Raw genomic sequence first — 25,159 nt, forward strand, 5'->3', positions numbered from 1 at the left:
ATAATATATATGGGAGGCTAAGAACGTAGAGGAGCTTTTTGCTACAACGCTTAATGTTGCTAGCATTACACCATTAGTAAAATGTTTTTTCAACATTTTAGCAAATACTGTTAATTATTGTGTTGAGTCTAATCAAAGAATAAGAGTTCATCTTAATCTCTTTCGCCTTTTGTCAAAGAAGTGGGAAATTATGCACGTGTATATAGAGAAGCTTTATATCCATTTCTGACGATGGCTATAAAGCCTCTTCAAGTAGACAAGTCCAGGTGCTGCAAAATATACTCTTCTGATATGCAAAATATTCTCAAAATAGTGGTAAACTCACATTATTGTCTTTCTAAATAGATTCAGGCTGGTGTAATATTTAGGAAAGAACAAAATAAATGGACTTTGAAAGCTATATTAAATCAAAAATTCAAATCTGTATTTATACTGATTATATCCTATTGACAGTAAGACTCAAAATAGAACTGCCATCAACCTGGAGGTTCTTAAAAACAGGATTTAAAAGCAGTTATATTTTTCAGTTGGACTGTACATTATTACACATGAAAGGCCATATTCTGATACCTTTATCATTAACAGTACTTCACTCAGTCTCTTTGCCTTCAATGAGACTATCTGTGAAATAAATTACAATTAAGCATGAGCAGGTTATCAGAATGTGTCTCCAAATAGACATCTATTTTCATAGCGAAGAAAGGTTTATGGCCAAAACATGTTTAGTTTAAACACATGTACCACAATTCACTTTTTTGTATGAAATGCAAATCACCTGTGTAAAGTTTCAAGAATTGGGAGATAACATTATTGATAAATATTTATAAGTGGAAAAATTCAAAGAAATAGACCCTCAAGAATTAGTTTACTGTTATTTAGCATAAAGATTTCTATACCATCTTATAGTGATATACTGTATATGAACATTATACTTCACTTTAGAAGATATTTATATTTAAGAAATAACTTTATACAGCAAATGCAACTTTTAGAGCAAACAGAAGGTCATATTTACAGTAAAGTCAACAATCAAAATGACATGGAATAAATTAACAGAATATACAACTATTTATACAGACAAATTAAAAAATAAGGCAGGAATTTTCATTTGAAATTAGCATAATCCGAAAATATGTCGATGAAATCTTGTACCACTCTGTAGCAGAATTCATACTGTTCCTGAAAAACAATAAAAAGATATCAAAATGTGCTTTGGTTGCATCGTACGACTACATTGGAGAAAATCATACTTACGCAAATCCTAGTGATAAATGCAACATGTTCTAACTTGGACCATTACTTGGACCAGCAGCTGAGGACTGGTCTGTTCTGATTTTTATTTATGGTTTATTTTTTTAAATAAAAGCAACGGTACCTCCCTCTTTTGTCAAATACAGGCTGACTGTTGCTCTGCAGTTAAAATGATTTCTTTAAGCTTTCTAGGTGACAGTTCTTAAACTGAATGAATTCTTAGACCTGCCTTCTCATTTAAGTTAAGCAGCTTACTGTACGTGGCCATTAGCCGGCTCACGCTAAAGCAGGCAACCCCTCCTGTGCATTCCCCAGGGAGCCCGGCTGTTTAACTCTGGGCTCCATCTTCTGAGCTTTACAGCAGAAACTAAGTGACAATATACCTTCTGACAACGTAACTTCAAATTAAAAACCCTCTACATTCATCTGTCTGAAATGGAGCTCCCCTTGCAAAGGCCGTCTGCAATGTATTTATCCACTGCCTACGTTAGCCCGCTGGCTAGTCCTCTGCATCCTAAAGATGGGACACATCCTGATCTTCCAGGCATGCTGATACGCCTTCAACATGATGTGCTAGATTACAAAATCTGTAACAACACCGATAATAAATGGAATTGGCATCTGAATTCACTCATGCTGGAAAGCAGAGTTTAGCAGAAGCCTTTCTGCAGCCTCAGCTGGGAATATCTGTGGCAATTACACCCTTAACTAACATTATTAAATCACAGAGCCAGAACCCCAAAAGAAATATTTCATCCCTGTCTCAGCTGACTGTGGATAATCCAATTCTACTTCTTCAACCCCTTTCTTCCTATCTGTGGTATGGAGAAAACATCTACCTGAAAAAGGTGTTTTGAGAAAATTGTTTCTAAAGAAGTTTCAAATCACAGAATGGAAGCTGCTATCAAAATACAAAATATCAGCATTTTTATGTATTTTCCAAAAACATACCTCTCAAAAGGTTTTTTTAATGCTTTTTCAATAGGGAAAAGTATTTGGACTAAGCTTCACATATTCCTTGTAGATGACTTTAAACAACTCAAAGACATTTCTCCCTTTCAGTGATCAACTGCAAGCCAATTTAAGCCCAGACATTTTAAGGTAAGAAAGAACAACAATAGCTTAAAAGGCATTTACTTCATGTTTTGCCACCTGCAACACTCATAAGATCTTGGTTTAACCGTCTCCAGTTTCTAAAAGAGACACAATGTTTAGCCCAGTTATATTTTTAGACATGCTAGAAAAAAAAAAATCTGTAAAAATACAGATTTCTGATAATACCTTGTACATACGCAGCCATCATACATAATTCATTTCAGCCTGCAAAAAAATCCTTTGTTCTCCTCCCACAAGAATATTTACAAACATACATCCTTTGACAAGGATCCGGATTGTTAAATACCATACCAGTGTTTGCACCATATGTGGCCTTTGCAGTCTTAAGCTCTTCACAGCTTGAAATACATCTAAGAGCCCTTCAGCCTTCACTCGCTCCAGAATATTGCTGAGTGCTATGAAGGTACCTGTTCTTCCAGCGCCAGCACTGCAACGTAAACACATTTGCTTAACGTACAGTAGGATAAAAATGTTAAAAGGGAAATAGTAGTGATGTAGAATAGCCAAATACTACTATTAACCAACTTCTACTCATTTTTGTGCTTAGTTTGTCACCTCAGCTATGCTAGAAGGGAGCCAGAATTAATGGAATTAACTTGGAGCCAGGCTGGAACCAACAAAGGCTCGTTAGTGACAGCTCCTGCACGCAAGTGGGAGATCCTGAGCTGGCTGCGGCAGCACACGGACACCCTCAGCCAAAGTCTGAGACTCCAATAATGAGCTGGCAAAGCTGCTTACTCAAATCTGCATTCACCTTCAGCAAAGACAACTTTTGGTGCTCCCACACTCTGATTTCGGTTTTATTCTTGATTGGGGAGGATGCAACCTTTACACTTTCAGTCACAAAACTTGGTTATAATAGAAAGAAGCACTGTGCAATCAAACCCACATTTTTCTATGAGGTTGTCGTTAATACTTCTGCACGGTGGACAGATATGAAAGCATTATTATTATTATTTATTATTATTATTATTATTACTCCAAAGCAATTTGATGGAAAATGTTCTATCCAACTGTAATGATTTTAATGACTCTTAGGATAAGCCATTTCTTAATTAGATGTATTTATACAGGGACAAACTAAAGCAAGACTACATATGAGGCTGTAGTACATACAAGAAACTAAAATTGACTGTTCTGCCTCTATCTTGACTACAATAAGCAACCTAACGTACTCCAAAGTAACTGTAGTTTCTTTTGTTTCAGTATGTTTGAGTATATTTTGTCCTCGTATGTTTCAGATCATGATTCCGTGGAATCAAAATCTATTTCAGTAATTATTATCTGATTTATTATGCCTAACTCTAGAGAAAAAAAAAAAAAATTAAAAAAGACATTTCTTTCTCTCTCCTAATCACAGTAATTAGGGACTATTTGACACCAACAAAACAGTGGCTGTGCACTGGAAGGCCAATAGCTCTGACAGAGAATAGTTACTAAAAACAGGATGGAATTGGGAAATTGGCAATCAGCGGTAAGATGGAGTGGAAGGTTCATTGGATTGCTGAATAAGCATAAACACAAAATTTATTAAACTTAAAATTTTCACGTGTTTTAACCATAAGTAGGTGAATTGTAATCACATGTCATTGCTTCTACCTTATTTCTATCAAATACAAAAAAATCTGATAAGCACAAGCGTTATGAAAAGATTAAGTGCAAATGCATGTATCCTCAGCTGGATACATTTAAAGTCTCATCGGAGGAAAAATGAACAGGTACAATGTATTAGATGTGTTATTCCCTTTAGACTTTCATCAGACTAAAGACAAATACAAAATCTAAAAGGGTTCAGATTTATTTGTAGTTAGCTAATCTCTAGTAACCACCTGTGGTTTCCAGAGTAACCCATGAGTTTCAGAATAGGTCTACAACTATCCAGGATGAGGACATGAAGACATAAAGTAAGCCTGTACACACACATCATCACACACGTTGCTTATTCATTTATGCCGAGAAGAGGTAGGTATGCATTGCTTTGCACTCCATTTTTAATGCTCCTTGTGCTAGGCTCACTCTCCTTTCTTCCGAAAACATGCTTTTAGCAAATCCTTAAAGCTTATACAAGATGTTTGGGTTTTTTTAATTAAGAATTTTTAGTATGGATGCATGGAAAACTAAACTGCATTTGAAATGCAGGAGAAAAGTAGGTCTTGTCTCATGGGAACACAGCACTACTCTGCATACGTGCTTCTCTTTCTGCAATTCCCTTAAAAAAAAAAAAGGATAACTTTTAAATTTGACTCAAACTTCATTTCTTGAGACAGAAAGTTCAAAGGCAAAAGACAAGCAGCATGGGCAAAAGTGGGCAAAAGACAGAAGTAAGGGATCTCTAAATAACACAGCAGCCTTGCATAGTTTGTGACAGTGCGGAAAGGAGGCGACGGTGAAGAGAGAAAAAGCGTAGGTAGCCATGAACTAAAGAGAAGGCAGCTGCAGACAGACACTGGAAGAGAAGGGAGTTAGGATTTAGAGCAGATTGGCTTTGAATTTTGTTGGCAATTCAGCTAGCAAAACCCTTCTAAACTATTTCGGGTTATGTCTTGATTCTACTTAAGAATTGTCTTTTTTAGCAGCTCATTAAACTGTTCATAAATAGTTGGAGAAAACAGAAGTTTTCACAAGTTCGTGTGAACACTCTGAAAAATCAGTCTTAGACTTGGTATGTGTTTACTTATTCATAAAGTTACATTCATTTACATTTGAAGACTCAAGTACGACTTCATGGAGAAGTTCAAGTAACTCAAAAGCTGTGATGTACAGGCTGTCCAAGTAGGGTCAGGAAAGAATTCTCAACATTAAAAATCGTAGAATACATGGTGTGGTTTGGGTTTTATTTTCTTGTTTAAATCCATTTTATAGTGATTGCAGTAGATTTTTAAAAATCTAGGACAAATGCATGCCAAATGATTCAGCTAAGGCTTCCGAGAGGCTGCAAGTCTAAAAGCTCGGAAAAGTAGAAGCAATGTGTATCTCAGATAGTTCTTACGCATCTAATTTGTGCATATCGAAGACATTAGTTACTTTTATCTCTTATTTTACTGGCTAGAACTCCTGGATATTTTACCCGCTTTAATTATAATTCTGAATCTTAACTCCCTAGCAATTCAAAAAAAGTGGCTGTTCAAATTTGTCAAATAGCAGAATCGAACACAAAGTGTCACCATCACCCTTGAGCGCAGCCACCACGGGGTGGGGAACCCACAGTCCCCAAGGGAAAATGTATGAAAACAGCAAAGAGCAAAACACACACAAAAAAAAAAGGAGAACGCTTTAGCAATGAACATGCATTGGTGCAAGATCATGTCCCAAAACACCAACAAATCTGAGCCCTGGCTCAAGCTCCCAGGATCTCTTTGCTTCCACAGTGCATGAAAATACCGGTGAGACTGCAGACAGCCACACACAAACCATAGCTCTCGGAGACTGAGGCAGCACCTTTGAAACTCAAATCAGAGCAAAAAGAAGTCAGCGTACACTGCAGAGAACAGCTGTAACACGCTGTTCCCAATTGTAACTCTAGCAGCAAGCAGACAGGTTCTTCTATCAAAATACTTCCCAACGGCCAGGGAGCGTACTTCCCTGTAGATGATGCTACAAGAACAATTGGAGTGTCACATAAATCAATATAGTATTTTTTTCCAGAAGAAAAAATAATCAGTTACTCATTCAAAACCAGACTGATATTCTCTGAAATGCAGGAAGAATCTACAAGCAGCAACGTACTCTCTGGCTCACTGACAAAAGGTTGGAGAAGCTTATTCGTGCAGTAATCAGTCACAGGGGGTCTCTATCACAGTTAGGTGCCAAGCATTTCTCAACAGTGGGATCACACACAGGTAGAGGAAAATATCACAATTAATGTAACACATGTTGTTAGACACAAAGATGCCAGGACCTTGACCTCCACGTGTTGCTCGAAGATGGCCACGGTCCAGCAAAACCAGTTTATCTTGTACAACATGCCCAAGAGGAAAAGATTAAAAGGCCAATATTTAGCATGAATTAAGTCATCGGTTTTGAGGACAATCAGAGAAGAAACAATGATTGTTTTTATGTCGTGGTTGAGCCTGTGAGGTTCAACCGCAAGAGACACTTTGCCGCACGAGGTCTTACAGGAACACAGCAGGGAGATGTGGCCTCTGAAAACTTTCAGAGCAGCCGGGAGTCGGTCAGTGCATCTCCCAGAATAGGTCCAAGCAGTCCACAGCAGTAAAGAGGTTCATGTCAAAGGGTGACCTCTTGAGGTTAATAGCTTCTTATTTAAAAAAACAAAATAAAACATAGGAACTTCTCTTCTGAAACCCTGCTGACTCTGTCCCTGTGTACTGTAAGCTTGACTTTGTATCGACCAGAAAACAGAAAAAGCATTATTGATTTATAAAGATTAAAATATTTTAAAAGCAAGGTATGATTTTTCAATTAGGAAAAGGCAGAATACTAGTTTTACTACTACTTTTTTAAAATCAGCAGATGCAGTACAGAAAGGGAAAAGACAAATTTAAAAGACTGATAAAAAACCCCACACTCTGAAAAATATCACTTAAAAAAACAGTGGAAAAGCCCAATGTATACCTTTTAAAAAGAATGGGGGAGGGGGAGGCAGGGGGGAAAAGATGTTGTAATAAAAAAGTACAGTTCAAAAAAACCCCAAAAGTGAAAACCTGACACTGGACAAAGACATATTTTAGTTATCATGTATCAAGTCATACACAAGCACCCTCTTAGCATTAATGTAAACGTTGGTTTTTCTGTCCTCCCAGCTCTCACATCTGCTTTCAAGAACAGGGGTACGTTTTGCTTTCTGCTTAGATTAGGGGTATATTTTACTCTCCTGACAGTTTGTAAAAACCAACAGCATTTTGATCCCAACAGAGTATTTGAGAGCACTATATTGCAATAAACTACTGCAATAAACCTACAGCTTTCCTCTCCTAATCACAGTGTTTAGCAAAACTCAGGTGCAGGACTACAATACCACAAGCTAATAACATACGTGTTTAATTCCAGCCATTAAGGATACCGTTAAGGTATCCATCGTGCTAATTTAGCAAAAGACAAGTCAAAAATCCTTTATGCAACACTAGATTTTCTTTTTTTTCTATCTTTTTCTCATATTTCTTAATTTCTATTTATTTTTTAAAGGATGCAGTCTACTCCCTCACAAAGAAAAACTGCTGTAAAGTCAAGCAGACTGCAGAAAAAGCAAGCCGGTTCCTTAGCGGATGGTAGGAAGAAGAGGCGACTCTTACCTGCAGTGCACCGTAATCGGGTGATTGCCTGTTTGCTGCTGCTGCTTTTGGACGGCTGCAATCAGGTCGATCATCCCTTTTCCTTCTGCAGGAATCCCGATTTCTGGCCACCCATGGAAATGGAACTGCCGGACAAGCCTGCTTTGCTTCTCCTGGTTACCCTGCGTGCAGGAAAAACGCCACATTTATCCAGTTGTTACTTCAAAATGGAAACACACTTCTTACCTTAAACATTTGTAGCATAAATTTTGCACCACCATAGTAGAGGGGGCTGTTTGCAGCCTGGTCCATAAAACATTGGTCATGCAGACCTGATGGTTCTGTTTCCAAATTCCCCATCCACTGTGCTGATAATTTACCCCTATAATTTTCCTTTTGATTGCCACAGCTACTTCACCTGGGTAGTATTAAAGATACACTTAAAGATTATTGATCCTGAGTACCAATGGTTGAAAGCTTTCATCATGCACAGGCGAAATCCAAAGTGCCGTTAAGACAACCCAATTCATGAAATGCACCCATCTTTGCACAACGCTACCTGCTACTTTGAAACTTAACAATTATTTGCCTTTTCTTTCCGCTTGCTGATTAAAAGCACACTAAAAGTTGCAATAGGTATTAATACCATGCTAACGGAGTTAGCTCTAGACAGGTTTGGATGCACAAAAGCTCTTCATCTTATGATGTAACTACCCTGAGATTTTTGCTTGCTCTTTCCCATGACTGCATTGTAATAGTGTATGGAAGCAACATAAATATTCCAGCAATTTTACTACGTATCATCAACTCTTGCAAGCCACAGAGAGTTGAAAACACTAGGTCTCTGCTGATGCTAGGTGTTTTCAATGTGTCCACCATAGGGGACATCTAGTGAACGAGTTTGATGGGGAGTCTCAGGACACTGTTTTGTACTAGAAGCCTGGAAGTTTTTGCCATTACGAAGAAAAAGGCTTGGTCATCCTCCTTCCTCCCAGCTCTGCAGGAGATCTTTTAACATAATATTGCTTCAAATATCATTGATGTAGTCTAGCTGGACTCAGGCACAATACAGAAGTTACTCAGATTTCTTAAATCTGCAGCACCAAACACTTCTAACAATGCTGCACTGTAGTGCAAAAACATTGCTGTTTGGATATTACCTAAAATGCTGTTACTTGAGTTTTAAATACTTTCCAATGTGACAGAAGTCAACACATTGACAAGGACTCTGCTTTGTGAAGCACGGTGTGTATTCACGCCTAATCTACCACCCTCCTTCACAAGGAAATACAGAGTACTTTAAAGTCCTTTTGCTTTGCATGTGCCAACTATTTAAGTGCATAAATGATATGCAATGTAACAAGTAGTTAAATGAATTCTTAACTGCAAGTATTTTTCTTGTTATTTTTCAAAAAGAGCAATGCAAATCAGATCCTAAAGAAATGATGCAGTGAGTGAAGAGATGCATGCCCAAAAGATCAAAACCAGGTTTTGAGTAGATCACGCCTGCAGCAGAGCAACATAAAGGAAGAGCTGGTAGGCAGAGGTAAGTACATGTGCTGTTAAAATGCTTCATAGGATTTAAAAATACTGAATCCAATGTTCTTTTATAGAGATGGGAGAAAATACAAGAATAACAGCAACAACAAAACATTAAAAAACCCAACAAAAAACCCCAGACCCCGCTTTGATCAAGGATGTGTTTTACTGACCAGAATTTTCATGGGGCTTTAAGCAAAAATGTTTCATATAAGCTTTCTCTTGACTGATACCATGTCGGATGTTATTAATCACATTTATCTTTAGATAGAAATTCCAGAATTTAAGTTACATAATGATATTTGTAAATGCCTTCAAATGCAAAAAGCCTCATGTAATTTAAAAACATTACCTGGTTGTATGTAACTATGAAGTCCCTTACACTTATGGCATCTAACAGACTGTCATTCTTTATTTCTACGGTTATCTCTCCGTGAGTTACAGAGCCCTCTGATGGCCAGTACTGGCAGCATTTTTCCTGCAAAATTGAGAGAGAATTGTAAATGTTCCTTGACATTTTTTCCAGTTACCTACATTGTCATGAATCTCTGATATAGGATATGACATACAGCATAATAGACGTGTTCTAAACACTTTGTAATGGAAAGGCTAATAACCAAGAATACAGTAATAAAATATTTCTACAGTATAAACCACTAAGTTGAAAAGGGCTTAGGAGTCATAGATAGCAAGCGCTGCTTTAAAACAGATTAGAATAAAGTAAGTAAATCTTTTCATTAATTAATGATGTACTAGGAGAGGTTCAGAATAAGCCACTGGAGCTTACGCCGGCAGAACAGGGAGGGAAGTTTTCACAAAAGCTTTGTCCAGCTGTTCTCAAATCCCAAACCGCTGTTCCATGTCAGGCATCCCTATAAATTCTGTGCTTTTAATGTGAACTGGGCCCTTTCACAAACCATAATTTTCCGTAGTTTTGGTGGGTTTTCTGACAACGCAAGCAAAAGCAGCAACATTGGCCCACACCAAATAGTGAAGCAAGAGCTCATTTTAGGAAAGGCAAAAAATCTCGTCTTGCTAGAATTTGTAGGCAGCAAATAGTTTATCTAATATTAATGCTCATATTTTACAGACGTTAGCAGCAACTGCTTTGCTCTGGAGCTGCGGGATGCATACCTGCTCCCTCTCTTGAACTTCTGTGAGCATAACGATGGTGTGGCACTTCCACTCCCACACCATCCGCCAGAAATCCTCCACCGTGTGCGGCAGCGGTCCCTGGGTGGCAATGAAGTAATCCTTCTGGCGATAGCCCTGCCGAGAAAGACCGGGATGCGTTTATGTCGTGACATGTGAGTACAAGTGAAGAGGGACGGAAGGTGATGGTCGGAGAGGAGAGATCACTGCTTGAACTGGTGCTTCCCGCGAGCCCCGCTGCTTGACAATGGGATGGTTACTGCACTGAGCCCACCCGATTCTTGCTCGTTGCCAGAAACGCAGGGAAAAAAATCCTCCAAATTCACAATCCTGAGTTGTATTTTATGACTTTTTACAGTCATGGCTGAAGGGATGAAATTCTGCAGTAATAGGTAACTGAAAGGATTTCACAACAAGATTATCATAATTCTATAGTAAAGCTAATAGCTGCAGTTGTTAACATTTAGCTCAATTTTTGAGCTACAGTTCTATTTACATACTGATGTGATCTTCACAGCTGTGCTATCCACAATCCTCAATCACTAATGGGGTTTTAGTGCTTAAGGATATAATTAATTACCATATTTAAATAAAAACAAGACACAGTGGGAGGTGTTGCCCAGGTTCCACCAGGAAGCCGGGAACAAAGTTAGGAATTAACACAGGTCTGCCCAGGTAAACCCTGGCTCCCAAACACTGTGATAGCCTTTCCCCATGCTAAATACGGAGTTTTCTTTTTCCTTTCCTCAGAAAGGCGCATATTTACATCCATTAACCTGAACACAGATAATGGAGCTGTTGGATGTTAGTTCTATAGCTAATCTGTTTCGCTGCCTGTTTGTTAGAATTTAAAAAAAACATTAGTTTATAAATCTAACAAGAAGAAGAATGTTTAAATTACAAAACCATTTAAACTGAAATTGAAAACACCAGGTAAGAAATGTATTTGGAAACTCTCATAAGCCGAACCCAAACTAAAAAGCTAATGTTCTTCATAAGCCAAGCTGATTGCATCTCTGTAAAAAGACTTATCAGCAACAGCAAAATATTTGACTTGCAATTTAAATACAGGAAAAGTTTTTATACGTACATCTATGAAGGAAGCATTGATGTAGTCTGTATACTCTTGCCCTCTTTTCATTGACAGAATCACTCTATTAAAATCATCTGGGGAAAAAAAAAAGTCTGGTCTTACTTTTGCTAACTGTAGGTTGACTGCTCCACTATTACATTTGTGAAAGAACAAAACCAACAAAATCTTTTATCTAAAAGCCAAAGAGTGTCTCAAAGATCTTATCCAGCGCTTAGTAAGTGTGTGGAGGAGGGCGCTGGTTTTTCTGCTGTTGCTTTTCCATTCACACAAGATATGGCCAGTAAGGTCTGAAACTTTCATTTTCAGTTGCAGACGTTACGGTGCTGCTCCAGGCCATGCAAGGAATCACTCGGAAAATATGTTGGTTTAAAAGGTGGAACTCCTGAATTATTTAATTCAGTCCTGAAAAATATCTGATCGGAATACATTTTACATTGATAAAGTAAAAAACAATTCATTAAATTGTTTGCAGACACTTTATAGGGGCATTACACTTTATGAGGAGAGGATACTGCTGTTTGTATCATTAGGTTCTCTAGAAACTTTAGAGCAGACATGCCTGCAAAAAGGATGACAAAACGAAAGGGATGGCTAACAGAAACACCCAAAAAAATGTGTTCTCCCTAAAAATGAAGCAAAACCAAAAACTACCACTCTGGACAGTTCAACAGGTTTTGAAAGCATTTGAATTTTACAGGCACAGAATTTAAAACTTTTTAAGACATACGCAGGAATTATTTGCAGAATTCCAGTTTCCAAATCCGGGCAGGACCTCTATTCTTGAGTTATTCCAACACAGCTGTATTCTGATATTAGGTGTGTTGTTATCAACATATAGATATAGTGTGTATACGACAACCTTAGGATAATCGTGTACTTATAGCACTTGTTTCTCTATATAAAAAGTTGATCTCTTACATGGAATAATCTGGATGACTCTAGCTTTCTTCATATTTGCTGGAAGATTGCCAGTTCTCATGTTTTCTTTCATTATTCGAACATTTGTTAACTTCTGTAATAAAACACGCGAATGAGGATGAGAACTCATTGAACAGAAGCGGTTCTCGCTCCACATATCCTGCACTCAGAAGGTTCCTAAGTGTCTTTATCGGATACAAAACAGTAACACAGTCAAAGCGAGACTGACTTTTCACAAAAGCAACTTCATTTATTCAGTTTGTGCTTGACAGCGTTCCCAGGACACAGAAGACAAACACTGCTCTTGCCCCAACAATTTTTTATAGTATAGATTACACACCCGCAAGATTGTGCAAGGTAACACAACAATAAGAGGCTGCTTCTGCTGGGGTGGGACTTACCAGATAACCATCATAGGTACACAGTTGCATTTCAGCAACGATTTAATATAAATTCAATTTAAATTAAAATTAATTTCATTTTCAAACTGCAAGCAGATTTTCAGACATGTATTTGCCAGGTACTGAGTTTCAGGAGCATATCTCAATTCCAGTAATATCTCTAGTACTGGCAACAAGTTATTAAAAAGAAACCCCTACCCTCTGAAAAATCACTTTCAGCTACTCTGTAATACTGTGTTGAACAGACTTTACGTCAGAGACTCTCCTACCGGTTACAACACAGCTCTACTCTTTTTTGGTGTAGGTGGGCTTAGCGCTCCTGGGCCATCTAAGCGCTTTTCAGAATACACGGCAGAACTAAACGTTGCTCTCTGTACTTTAATGCAGCCTTGCTGGCGCAGCGGACAGCAGAAACAAACTTCGGAATTCTGGAAAAAGTAGAATACTTGATGTTTTCATTTGCTTCCTTCCCTCAGACAGACTAATACTTCTGATTTTTTAACTTGTTGCTATATCATCAGACTTATTTTTACATCATTTTCTTTTCCCAGTTCCCAATTTCCAATTAAATTATTCTTTTAAAGAAAAGGGAGAACCCCAGTTAACACCTATATGTCATTTAATGTTTTAGACTTATATATAGAATAAATATTTTAACATGGCAGAAGTCATAGAAAAGTTCCAACCATTTCCTCAGGACAATAAAGTCTATTTTAAACAATGATCAGAAACAGCCAGTGTCGTTGCTTTCTGCATTTGGGGTTTCTCCACTAAACAGAAATGCTTTTTTTTTTTCTTTTCTTTCCTGACAGGACTGGATATTCTGCACAAGACGTGTAAATTCTTTGCAATTCTCTCTGCCATCAGTCATCACTGAGTTAACAATCCCGTTGAGATGCAAATTAGGTGCACGTAATCCAGCTCCCTCTTCCAGCATTATCTGATCTGGCATCTAGTGCCAGACCGAAAGAATAATTCCATTTTTCTTTTATAAACAAACAGAAAGCATGTAGGAAAAGGTCCGTAAAACGACATAGCTTTGAATGGGCATTTGCAAGGCCCTGACTCTGCAGGACCCATTCACACAAGCACAAAATAAAACAAGTCGTTCTGTTTTGATGGACCTTTTCTTTTAAGGTTATACTTCTCCTGTTTTTAAAGTATCTTTTTGGCTTAAATGTTTCCACGCTTAGAAATCCTATGGCAAAGGACTTTCATACTTACTTTAAATTCTTCTTCTAGCCCTATTTTGACAAGGTTTGGCGCTGCGTTGTGTGATGTTTGTAGATGTTTTTCCAAGGATGACACATCTAGCTCCGTGTCACCGTAGAGGTAGTATTCAAGTAAGGCTTGATAAATGAAGGAGTACTGCATCTGGAACGAAGGAAGAGGCAGATAAGCACACTGCAAAGCAAGGAAGTGAAACTATGAATTCTGGCACTTTCATCTATCTCATTTGGTCTACAATCTACTAATTATCAAAATATACCTTAAGCTAAAACAGAGTTTTCCTGTTACATCGCTCACATTCTCTAAAATTCCACTCTCGAGTGCATGGGGAAACTGGACATGATACCTAAAGATAACATGCCTTACGGTGGTCTTTGCAGCCCTAACGCGCCTTTATCTTCTTCCCCAACCCCATCCTTCTACTGGGCTTTATTCGTTTTCCAATTATCCAGGTGTGCGACAGAATATGACATACTGGGATGCATATCAGAGTGGAAATACAGAAGCATATTCTTCTTCGACTGCAAAAAGTTGTAATTTCAACCAATTGAAGTCCACTTACGTCGGTCTGAACCATCTGCGGACGCTGGTTACGGATTCTTGAAACAAACTCAAAAACATCAACTTTCTGTTCGGCGTGCATCATGTCTATTATGGCATCTATAACGATAAACGTGCCTGTGCGACCCACACCAGCGCTTAAAAAGGAAAGAAAAACAAAAGCTCAATTGAATTACAAAGTCTGCAGGAATTGCTACCGCAGTGACACAGGTAGAACTTATGCTGTTTATACTGGACTGAAACACTCACTGTGAAAAAACAAATGTCATTTTTTATTTTAGCAATGATAGCAACAAAAAGGAGTCTAAGTTTTTAACATAAAAATTCACCTCCTAACAGCTCTGACATGATAAGATCAAAATTATATTAGAAAAGACCTTTGGAAAAAAATTCTGCTTGACCAGGTATAATAATTCAGCCTAAAATGAAATTTTAAATTTTTGTCTTAATTTTTGCTCTTTTCTGCATGGTTGCTGTCGCATGCCAATTAGATAATAGTTACTTTTTACGAGTTCTACACTTCCTAACTGCCATCCCAAATTATTTTTTTTTGTATATCCTTCAACAGCCACGAGAGGGAGCACCGTCATTATAAATTACACCACTCCAGTGACTTTCAGCTCTTCCTTTCAGAGGAAAAGGGCATGGCATCCTGTGCTAGGCATTAATAGCTCTCCTTTAACCTTCTGTTAGCTTACTTTGTACAGCAACTGCTGTAATGTTGTGTCCACAAACACCTTCTGAAACACGACAAAAATCTCTCCCCCCATCCCAGCGTGTCCAAAGATACAGATCAATTTTCAGCCAGGAAACATTAGGCTTTAAATAACACCAGCAAAAAAAAAATGCATAATACGACTTAGTTCATATGTACACACACATACTTTTAACAGCAAACGCCACGTGAAACCAAAGCCCCCAAGCCCTGCTACTCCAGAGGTCCAGAGGGATGACCGAGGTGAGCAGACCCATGGAGTATCTCAGCCCTCCACCACAATTTCACACAACTTCTTCACAGTGAACAAGCCCACTATCACCTCCTGCCTCCAAATCCCTTTGCGTTTAACCATACTCCTCGCCCAGCCGCGTCCCGGTTTCCCTTGGCCCCTCTGCGGCCATTGACCATGGGCCACCGCAGCTTCCACCCCACGGTGGCCACGGCTCCCTGCCCTCTCACTTCCTTTCATTCGTGTTTGACCTCTGCCACCGCAGACACGTCCACCTCGAGCCCCACTGTCTTGACTCTCAGTTTACAGAGATTTTTCCCTCTTCCTGATGTGTCCTGGAAACCACCTCTGAGCGTGGGCTGCTCATCATCAGTTCACACTTGTCCTTCGTTGCTCAGACCTGTGAGCTTTCACCCACCGAGCCCCGCACGCAGCTTCCTCACTTCTCTTCCCTTTACAGATACGATCCCGTTTTGCACATCCTTGTTCCCTCCCCGTGCCTCTGCCCCAAGGTTACCTCACTTCAGATCAGTGCTTTATTCAACCCTTGCATGTTCCTGCTAAAGCTGGTAATTTCACCAACCTTGACATTTGCCTTGGAAGTTCCTGATTTTATCCATCCTTAACCCCCTGTAGGGTATCCCTTACTCAGCTATTCCTCAATGTAGCTCTCTGCTCACTGAAAAAATGTATTTCTAAAAACTTCTGGAAAAAAAAGATTGGTAGGGGTATCCCCCCCACCCCTTTTATCTGCAATTCTTTACTTGCAAATGCTAAATTAGACTTTTATTAACTTCCAAAGGATTCCAACTGAGCCGTTTTTGCTCAGAATGACTGGGTGGTATTTTTATAAAAGCTCACTAAAAATGGACGGTTACTCACTATCGATGAGTTTCCCTTTCCTTTTTTCAACAATTCAATAGTGTCATATCCTGAACTGTAACGGAAATTAAGTGTCACCTCTCTCATTCTTTATTTCTAACGCAGGCTGAAGTACTGCACTAGCCCCCAGCACTGACACATAACGGTGTTACTGCATTCCATTGGACCATTATATTTAAATCTCTGCAGATTTTTATTAAGATATTTTCTAGTTACATTTATTTTGTCTCTACTTCTGCTGATTAAACTAAGTACAGAATTTCCTGCTGGTGCAAAATAAAGCTCAAACCCAATATGAGTCTCCACAGAACATCATGGCAAAAGGCTATAAAAATATAGTGGGTTTCTCAAAGGAAAGTGTACATGAGACTACTAAAACCTTCTTTTTCCATTTAATGCCTTTCTTTAAGCCTCTTATGTATGACATCTGGGAGAGAAGATGAATCCTGGCAAGGCAAGGTCTGGATGGAAATGAAGAAACAAAAAGGCTGGCTTGGTCAGGACAAACATACTCTTTTTCAATAGTACACACTTCATGGACTCTTGGAGAGTTCTTCTAGATGTCTGACACAAGCGAGAGAAAAGAAACACACACACGAATCTACAACCACATCCTTAAAAACAAAACCCAGAAAGACAAAGCTGCTCTTCTTTCCTTTTTATTCAAACCTTGCTATGATAATTGCTCCTGAAAAGACACTTCTTGCTCGGTTCTGAGCTTACAGTTGCTATAGAGATCGCAATTATTCTTTTAAAACTGATTTGGAGTTTGTTTGTGGTTTCATTAACATAAGATTTCAAACAGTTTAGCACACGCCTTTAATAGCAGGAGGTTCATGCGCGTGTGACCGAATGAGTGGGAATATGTTCTGTATTGGTATGCAGTACATTTTTAAAATTGCAGCATTGAAGTCTCTTAAATGCAAGTCTTTATTCAAAAGTTTCTAGGCATTTAATAGATAATTTACATAGCAAACTGCAATTTTATTGTGGGAGAAGTGGGGGTTGAATTCTCAGAGGAGCATTTAGTGGCAAAGGTCGCAGATTTGTATTACAAGTCTGTTTTTCTGACACGGAACATATTTAAACCAAACACTGGGTATCACTCATGGATTAAAAAAACCCAAAACAACAACTTCTGTTTGAGTATTAAAGTGACAGCAAAGACAGATCTTTTGAAATTATTTTTACCCTGGGCTCTCAAAAAGCCCAGCATATTACTGCCCTTTACATATAAAAATATAGTATGTAAGTAAATATACATATACATACATATACACACAAACTTCATAGCCCATGAACGGAAGATTAAAATTTAGCCTTGCTATTCTACACATAACCCCAGGCCAAGCTAAGACAATGGCTTGAAGAGCACATACATACCTACAGTGAACCACAATTGGTCCAGCATGGGCAGGATGCAACGTTTTGACTTTTTTCAGGAATTTCAGCATCCCGATAGGTGTGAAAGGCACCCCGAAATCAGGCCAGCTGGTAAAGTGAAGCTGCGTAACGAGCCTCGGAGCTTTACAACCATCATGAAGCTGCAGGGAACACACAGTCTCTGAGTCTGACATTTCATTTTTCATGCAAAGATTTATAAACAAACTGCTCTGGTTATTTATGACTTTAATTCTTGCCACATTTAGAGCCCAACTCAAGGATTAGAAGTTTACAGTGTATGTAAAATACAAAAACAGAGTAAAATTACCATATATTATTAAAATGCACCTTTGCAGTGAAAACTGGAATAATCCCAGGATAGGATTGCAAAGAGTAACACTCACAATTTATGTTAATAACGGATCAAATCCTAAGTCCCTTTTCGCTTCTAAAATCTTCACACTTCTTTTAGCAGCCTCAGATGAAACTCACAAAATTCAGCCTACGCATTCAGGATCTGCATCGCTATGAGATGTCCGACGCCAGCTTTTGCCATATCACATATGGAAGGGCTGCACCTCTAATGGCCAACCATGCATTCAGGATCTGCATCGCTATGAGATGCCCGACGCCAGCTTTTGCCATATCACATAATAACGAAGGAAGGGCTGCACCTCTAATGGCCAACCACTGACACTTTCATGATCTGACCTACTCCTCAAGAATAAAAGAGAAGATACCACAGAAGCAACGACAGCAGCGCCCAGCGTCGTTTCATTTGCATTCACTAACCACAACCTATCCTTAAGGTTAGAAAGCGTATCTGTCTCTCAAGCTTTCAGTCTGTTAGCCAGGGTCAAGGCCATTGCTTTCAAACTGGAGAAAGCCAGTTGGTTTTGTAAGGTTACCTGGTCTCCATCAATGGATAACCAAACCTTCCTAACACATGCTCAGCAGGGACCAACAAGTGAGAGGCAGCCGAGTCCATTCATAAACTTTCCAGCCCTTCAGCTTATCCACAGTCCGTACACCTCTGTACCGTTACTCCTTTCCCATTCTGCCTTCTGAGCCCAGGTTCTCTGAGCATTTTTATCAGTGATGCCTTATCAGCGATCACTAGTCGTACCAAAGCGATCCGCACGCTAATTTACACAGAGACTGCTTCACAGTTCAGAATCTGAAATCCGCAGAGACTGCTTCACAGTTCAGAATCTGAACGATTGCTGAATCCACCCCTATTTTGAGGGGTTCTGAGCTCTCCATGTAGTTCTACGCAGCTCTACACGGCTTGTCACCTCTCACCAGCCCATATTGTCCTCAGTCTTCCGTCTGAATTAGACGGCCATTGCATTACAAACCCAGCAGCCCTCCCTTCAGGGGGTGAGGGTCTCTAGCAATTCGCTCCTGTACAAGGCTGTGGACAAGAGCGAAGTCATCCCCACCACCTCTCTTGTGATCTAAAGCTTTAACTTGTGCCGGAGACCAAGGATACAACAGAAATCAAGCTGTAATGCTGGCTGGCATTGGCCAACTAATATCCACAGACTACTCCAAATACCCAAACGTATCCAAATTCACTCATTTATTTATCTAAGCGATTTGTCCCAAAAAAGGTCAAGACACTGCTCCTGTGCTCCCTCCCTGACAGTCACAAGGAACGACTTTCTGTGGCCCTTGACTCCAGACAAGAAGAAACCGAGCAGAACCTCTTGCAATCCATGACACTGTAGCGGACGCGGCGTGCGCTGCCCCGCCGAGCTCGCTCGCCTGCCTGGGAGAGGTGCCACATCTTTGCAAAGACGTTTAACTAATTTCCTGAATCTCTTTTAAGCAAGTATTTGACATTGTAACAATTTGCTTTCAGAATTAAAATGAAGCCCCAGCGAGAGCATTATTGTTACTTACCGACTGAACGCAGAACTTGCGGATGGTGTAGTCCACCAGAACTATGCAATCTTCTACTGACACGCGGATATTTCCGTAAGTCCAGCACCCTTGGTCAGGCCAATACTGATAACATTTTTCCTGTACAAACATACAGTGAGTTTTATAACACCGAGTCTGCTTTCATTGTTGGTCACTCATAAAACAATGAAGTTATTTGAAAATAGTGTACATAAGTACGCCTATGAGTATGCAGAGTTTCTCATCTGGCACAATACAGCTTTAACACTTTGCTAGTGCTATTGATGCTTAGATTTATGCAGAGAAGGTGAGAATAGCTTTGAAGTTGGTTTTTAACCTAGCCAGACCTAAACAGCTTCTGGTTTGTCTTTTTTTTTTGTTAGGGGGTGACTAACTGTGGGGACTGTGATGTCTTGACTCTTTATTTTTAAGCTTTAGGTGTAGTCACCAGGGAAACGAGGTTTATTTCTCGGACACATGTTTTTGAGGACTTTATATATTTCAAATAAGGATGTAGCACGCTCAGCGTGGCAAACTCTCCCCCAGGGGAAAAGAATATAATTAAAAAGTATCTTTTATGTTTCTGACGATACATTTCCTTAATATTTTAACTTAGCTTCTCAAGTCTGCGAAGGAGGAGCGAAGTGAATGTTTCACGCTTCTCGTGTGCGTCTCAGCGTTCACCCAGGACACGTGGAAAGTCTCGCACAACGGGAGGAGCGAGACGTGTATGAGGAGGAATGGGGGGACAGGAAGGAACAGCACCACTCTCGCAATAAAAAAAGTGTTGTTTTTTAATTTTTATGTGCATGTGCCAGAAAGAATTTTGAAACCTAACTCTGGGAAAAAATGAATAAAGTTTTTATCTTCGTTTCTAACCAAACCCACCCACAAGCGCAGCCTTATGCTGCGATAAAAACACAGGCATGAGAATTTGCCTTTGGCTATGGGCTACGCAAGACAAAATTAGCTATCAGAATTTTTTTCTTGAGATCCACACACATAAATTTGTATTTTGGAAATGAAAACTACATTTATGAGCAGAAAGTCAGATGTGCTAACAGGGACTGGAGAAGGAAGTGGTCAGAAATGTGACTGGCCAGACGCGGAGCAGCCACGACTGCTTTTGGAGCACGCTCTCGTAGAGACTTCCCAGAGCAAACTGAAAGCTCTTTACCTCTTTTCTTTCTTTCAGGTTGGTTAACATGACGATAACGGCTGACTTCTGCTCCCATATCATCCTCCAGAAATCATTAACTGTTTCTTGCTTCGGTCCTGCAGACAGAATACAGCTCTGCTCAAGAGGGGTGATGGAGACCAGCATGAACACCCCTGCCCCTGCGCACTGGGTGCCCACCCACATCTGCATTTACTCCAGACTGCTCAGGTTTCAAATATACCACATATTTCTTAAAAAACTCGTAATTTCTTTTACACAATCATATGCACTCAAATCTACACTTCTAGCAGATACCTCCTCTCTTGAAATATTATTAATGCTCTTTTAAGCAGGATACAGCAGGAGCATCGTTTAGGATTTCTACTTTGCAGCTCTCGCCCACGCCGAGGTCCTACATTACCTGTGACCACAATGAACAACCGGTCCTGAGAGCTGCTCACCGTGCTGTGCAGGACAGGAGTATTTTTGAAGGGCAGGGGCAGCTATTGCTTTGTGTCTGCGATTGCGGTGACAAAGTTCACAAAATTTGTGACTAAAACCAGCATATGAATTCATGTGAAAGTGCCAATTTCTGTATCAGGATCGCTTAGACAGAATTATCAGGAGACATCATTTTTCAAACCGCCAGTAAGTAGATGAAAAAATAAGAAGAGAGAAGCAAAGCGGGGGTGGAGGGGGGAAGGCGAGCCTCTTCGCTCAGAGCAGTATCTGCGGGTCTAGAGGTAGTGGGTTACCTCACGCTCACTTTAATTTCATTTCAACGGTAACCTCTAAATCCCACCTCACATTTGGCCACCATCTGCAGCTGAAAAGAACCTCTAAAACACATCTAAAATTAAATATGCTCAGCCACAAGATGTACAGAATACAGAAATGAGAATGAATTACCTTGCGCTGCTATAAATTTATTCTTTTCTTTATAACCCTACGGAAATAAATATTATAGCAGTTAAAAGATGAAACGCCAAGGTATGCTAGCAGAAAAATACTTATTTAATTCACAGTCAAAGTTTGCAGTTGGGCTAACAGTAGACAACTGTCAACTTACATCTATATATGATGCATTAATGTAGTCTGAAGGTGGGACTCCATCGATTTGGGTCAAAATCACTCTGGAATGATCATCTGGAAGAAAACACATTACAAGCACATTTGCATGTTTATCAATCTGAAATATGTTACTTCCTTGCAAGCGGGAGCCCAGGCTAAGCTACACTTCCCAAACCAGCCAAGATCAACACTAGAGACATGCCACAAAACAGACAGGTTTTGCGCATACAATGTATGAAGAACATCTGTGACCACTGAAATTATATTACTTGAGTATTTTCAGCAAATGAACACTACTACCAGCAAGCTCAGTGCCGGAGTTAATTGTCTGATTTAAAAGAAAAGGTAATGTCTTACATGGCAGGATGTTAGGATATCTGTTTTTCTCCCTGTTTTCTTCCTTATTTGCCATTTCAAACGTTCCCTGCACATATCCAGGTGTTAATGACTAAAAAAAGAAAAGATACAAAAGTCAATGTGTTAGAAAACAGCTAACTCTTGACTGCACATGGCTCAGGGAAAATCTGCATTTATACATATTGCCTTGCATCCAACAGAATTAAACTTTTTTTTTTTTTTTGCAATAACTTTCGTAACTCTAAAACAGGAAACCACATCCTGGCAGATTTCACTACAGAAAACGAGTTCAGCAGTTTTGGAAAAATAAGTAATTTTTCCACCAGAGATCGCAGTTATTTAGAAAATCGTTAAACTGGGAGCCGCTGCTTTAAGCTGCCATCTGCCGCGGTGATTCACAGCGCCGCGACCCTGCCGCGCGGATGCGCCGCTCCCTCGAGCTCGGCCCCGACAGCTACTTTTAGCAATAACCATTGGTTCAGTAACAGGGAGTTTGATTGTTAATAGCTCACTGCTAAGAACATTAAATAGCAGACATCTTGCTGGTGATGGGCCCAACTCTGGCAGAAAGGGAGGAAGCAAAAATAAATCCCAATTCTTTTATGCTAAAAGTCGCTGTACGAGCACAAGTCAAATTCTGCTAGCAATCAGCAAGATCTAAGCTGCAGACAAATTAGTCAAGCTTAAAAAAAAAAAAAAAAGCACTCTTGCAGAGCAATCAAATGAAAGGAAGAAACGGAGAGGAAGAGGGTGAAGATGAAAACAAGGAGGTGCCCGAGGTGGAGTCCCTCCACCTCCACGCAGAAGCTGCTGAGATACCACCACTGGAGCCGAGCTTGGGCTGCGGCGGAGAGCCCAGGGCAGGGGGACAGTCGGAAAAGGCAACGTTCATCGGGATACACAGCTCGAGGCTCCCGTCCTGCTCTTTTAGCTGCCCCCTCACCGCGAACGGCGCAAACAAGAAGTGAGTTTCATCAAGTTTCTTGTACTGAATTCCTAAAACCCGGTGTTAGTGTGTTGGATCCCAGCGAGGTAAAATCCCAGGGGTTTGGGAATGCACAGCCGCCTTCTCCCAGCCTTCTACCTCCCACCACCCGCTCTGAATCACGTAGGGGAAAGGAAAAAAATGGTAACCGACTGCACAGCTTAAAGCAACTATCCCCGCTTGCCTGGCAGAGAGCAGGGCTTGGAATTTCCCCTTAAAAACAGCAATCCGTGTTGTCAGGGTGACATGGGATAAAAGAGGGGGTGCAGGGAGGACTTCTGCCCACCACAGAGGAAACAGCAATGTGCATTTGTGGGTTTGGTTTGGGTTCTTTTTTTTCTATCACTTAAACTTGTGACTGCAAGTAAAAGAAAGGAGAGAGAAGGTTAAAAAAAGAGTTGAAAAAGAAAGCTGCTTTTAGCAAACTGCTTAATTCCTTATTTGAATGAAGCCCATGGTTTTGCTAATTAAAAGACATTTACAATTTAGAAAACACAGAAACGTAATTTATGTTTTGCATAGACAGAAACAATTAGCACTTCATACACGATTTCTTCAAACTTCAAAAGTCAGGCAACAAATTCCCAATAAACAGTCATGCAAGTTCCGCATCTTCATGTGAAAAACGCGTGAAAGGTAATTCTCTCTGGCAAAATCATCTCTCCATTCCCTGCTTCTGACTCCTGCAAGGCCCTGACATCTCCCCAGACACCTCCCAAAGTCACGCTGCACGGCTCGAAGCGGGTGTTGAACCCCGGTGCAAGGACAAGCCCGTTTCGCTGCTCCCACCCGTCTTCAGAGGGGAGGATGTGATTCATCGAGGACGCACTTCACCACGTCCTCGCCGTCACCCCGCGAATCACGAGGAGCTGATGAGTCTTGGTGGCGCTGGGTCATCTGCTGCCACCGCGGTCTTATCTGCTCCCACTTTGCAGGAATCCTAAAACCTCTCTCATGCTTCTGAGGGGCTCGATCTACCCCAGCATCGGCGCATTTTCTCCTTTTTTTCACTGAATGAACTGCAGGGACGTCTTAATCAAGTCAAAATTAAAGTTTCAAAAGCAAATTCTTACAGGAAGGTTTTCAGACATTAATCTGAAAATCAAGGCAATAACCTAGCCATCACAAACTTCAAACATCCAGCTCATCTTGCGTTACAGATGATAAATAGAGGTAAGACTTATTTGAAGGGACCATACAAAAAGGAATATGTTTTTTTAAATTTTTTTTTCCTTTTTTCCTGTGAAGAAAGAACACATTCTTCCTAGTGCTCTATGCTCACCAAGAAATCAAATAATAAAAACTGAAGCAACTGAGGGTAGAAGGAGCCTCTGCTATTTTGGTTAGGTACAAGTGCAACAACTGCAAGGTACTTCTGAAGGGTAATTTAGGCTTTAAGGATAAAATCAAGAGTATTGAAGAACACCGTTAGGCACATAAATCTAAGAGAACTGTCCTCAAAAATCCTTTCTATCCACTGTGTATCTTCGTCTGTCAGCACTTGCTTTTTTTTTTCTTTTCACCAGAAAAATTGCTTGGGACCTAACTTCTTCGGCTGGTGCATGTGTCTGGCCACCTCTGGCTCACCGGACTCACCATTTTTGGCCTAAATCTGTTTCAAATTTGCAATGGAGACCCGATGTCTATGTTCCTGGAGATGCCTGACCCCTGACAGGCTCCGCGAAGCAAACACCGCAGCTGGCAGAGTCCCCCCGGTGTACCCCCATCAGCTGAGCACCCCCAGCCCAGGGCTGCAGTCAGGGTCCACCAGCTCCTGCCCAACAGCTTGCGCAAAGGGGATGCTTTGGCACATCCAAAAACCGCAGGATTTGGCAGCTACGGCTTCAAGGGGCAGATACAGGTGTGAACGCCGGCTGGTGGGAGGATGGAGCTGAGTTGAAGGCTTCCACACGCTGGGGGGACGCCCTGATGTCTTTGTGCTGAAGGGTCCTGAGGGGATCGAGTGCTCCCTCAGTAA

At 40.2% G+C, this 25,159-nt stretch overlaps 1 protein-coding gene across 1 annotated transcript; it reads right to left on the reverse strand.

Annotated features, from left to right (window-relative positions):
- Positions 1-911: 911 nt before the first annotated feature.
- On the reverse strand, positions 912-22,670 carry PTPRE (protein tyrosine phosphatase, receptor type, E). The gene is made up of 16 exons (XM_009576635.1): positions 22,596-22,670; positions 22,197-22,287; positions 21,838-21,914; positions 21,678-21,714; positions 20,787-20,884; positions 19,610-19,729; positions 17,705-17,865; positions 14,494-14,629; positions 13,926-14,075; positions 12,301-12,394; positions 11,380-11,456; positions 10,272-10,406; positions 9,490-9,615; positions 7,620-7,780; positions 2,659-2,794; positions 912-1,179 (listed from the first exon to the last, which is right to left on the reverse strand). The coding sequence occupies exons 1-16, from the start codon at positions 22,668-22,670 to the stop codon at positions 1,105-1,107; spliced, it is 1,749 nt and encodes a 582-aa protein (XP_009574930.1). The 3' UTR covers positions 912-1,104.
- Between the last annotated feature and the right edge of the window lie 2,489 nt (positions 22,671-25,159).

Source organism: Fulmarus glacialis, unplaced genomic scaffold (genome assembly GCF_000690835.1).
Source record: "Fulmarus glacialis isolate BGI_N327 unplaced genomic scaffold, ASM69083v1 scaffold14754, whole genome shotgun sequence".
NCBI classification, from domain to species: Eukaryota; Metazoa; Chordata; class Aves; order Procellariiformes; family Procellariidae; genus Fulmarus; species Fulmarus glacialis.

Excerpts from the sequence above, each read along its gene's own strand:
- PTPRE (XM_009576635.1), bottom strand. The coding sequence starts at position 22,670 with ATGGTTATTGCTAAAAGTAGCTGTCGGGGCCGAGCTCGAGGGAGCGGC. Across the intron at positions 17,866-19,609 it reads GCAAGTTCTGCGTTCAGTCG|CTTCATGATGGTTGTAAAGC; the intron begins GTAAGTAACAAT and ends TGTTCCCTGCAG. Across the intron at positions 9,616-10,271 it reads AAGTTCAAGAGAGGGAGCAG|GAAAAATGCTGCCAGTACTG; the intron begins GTATGCATCCCG and ends TCAATTTTGCAG.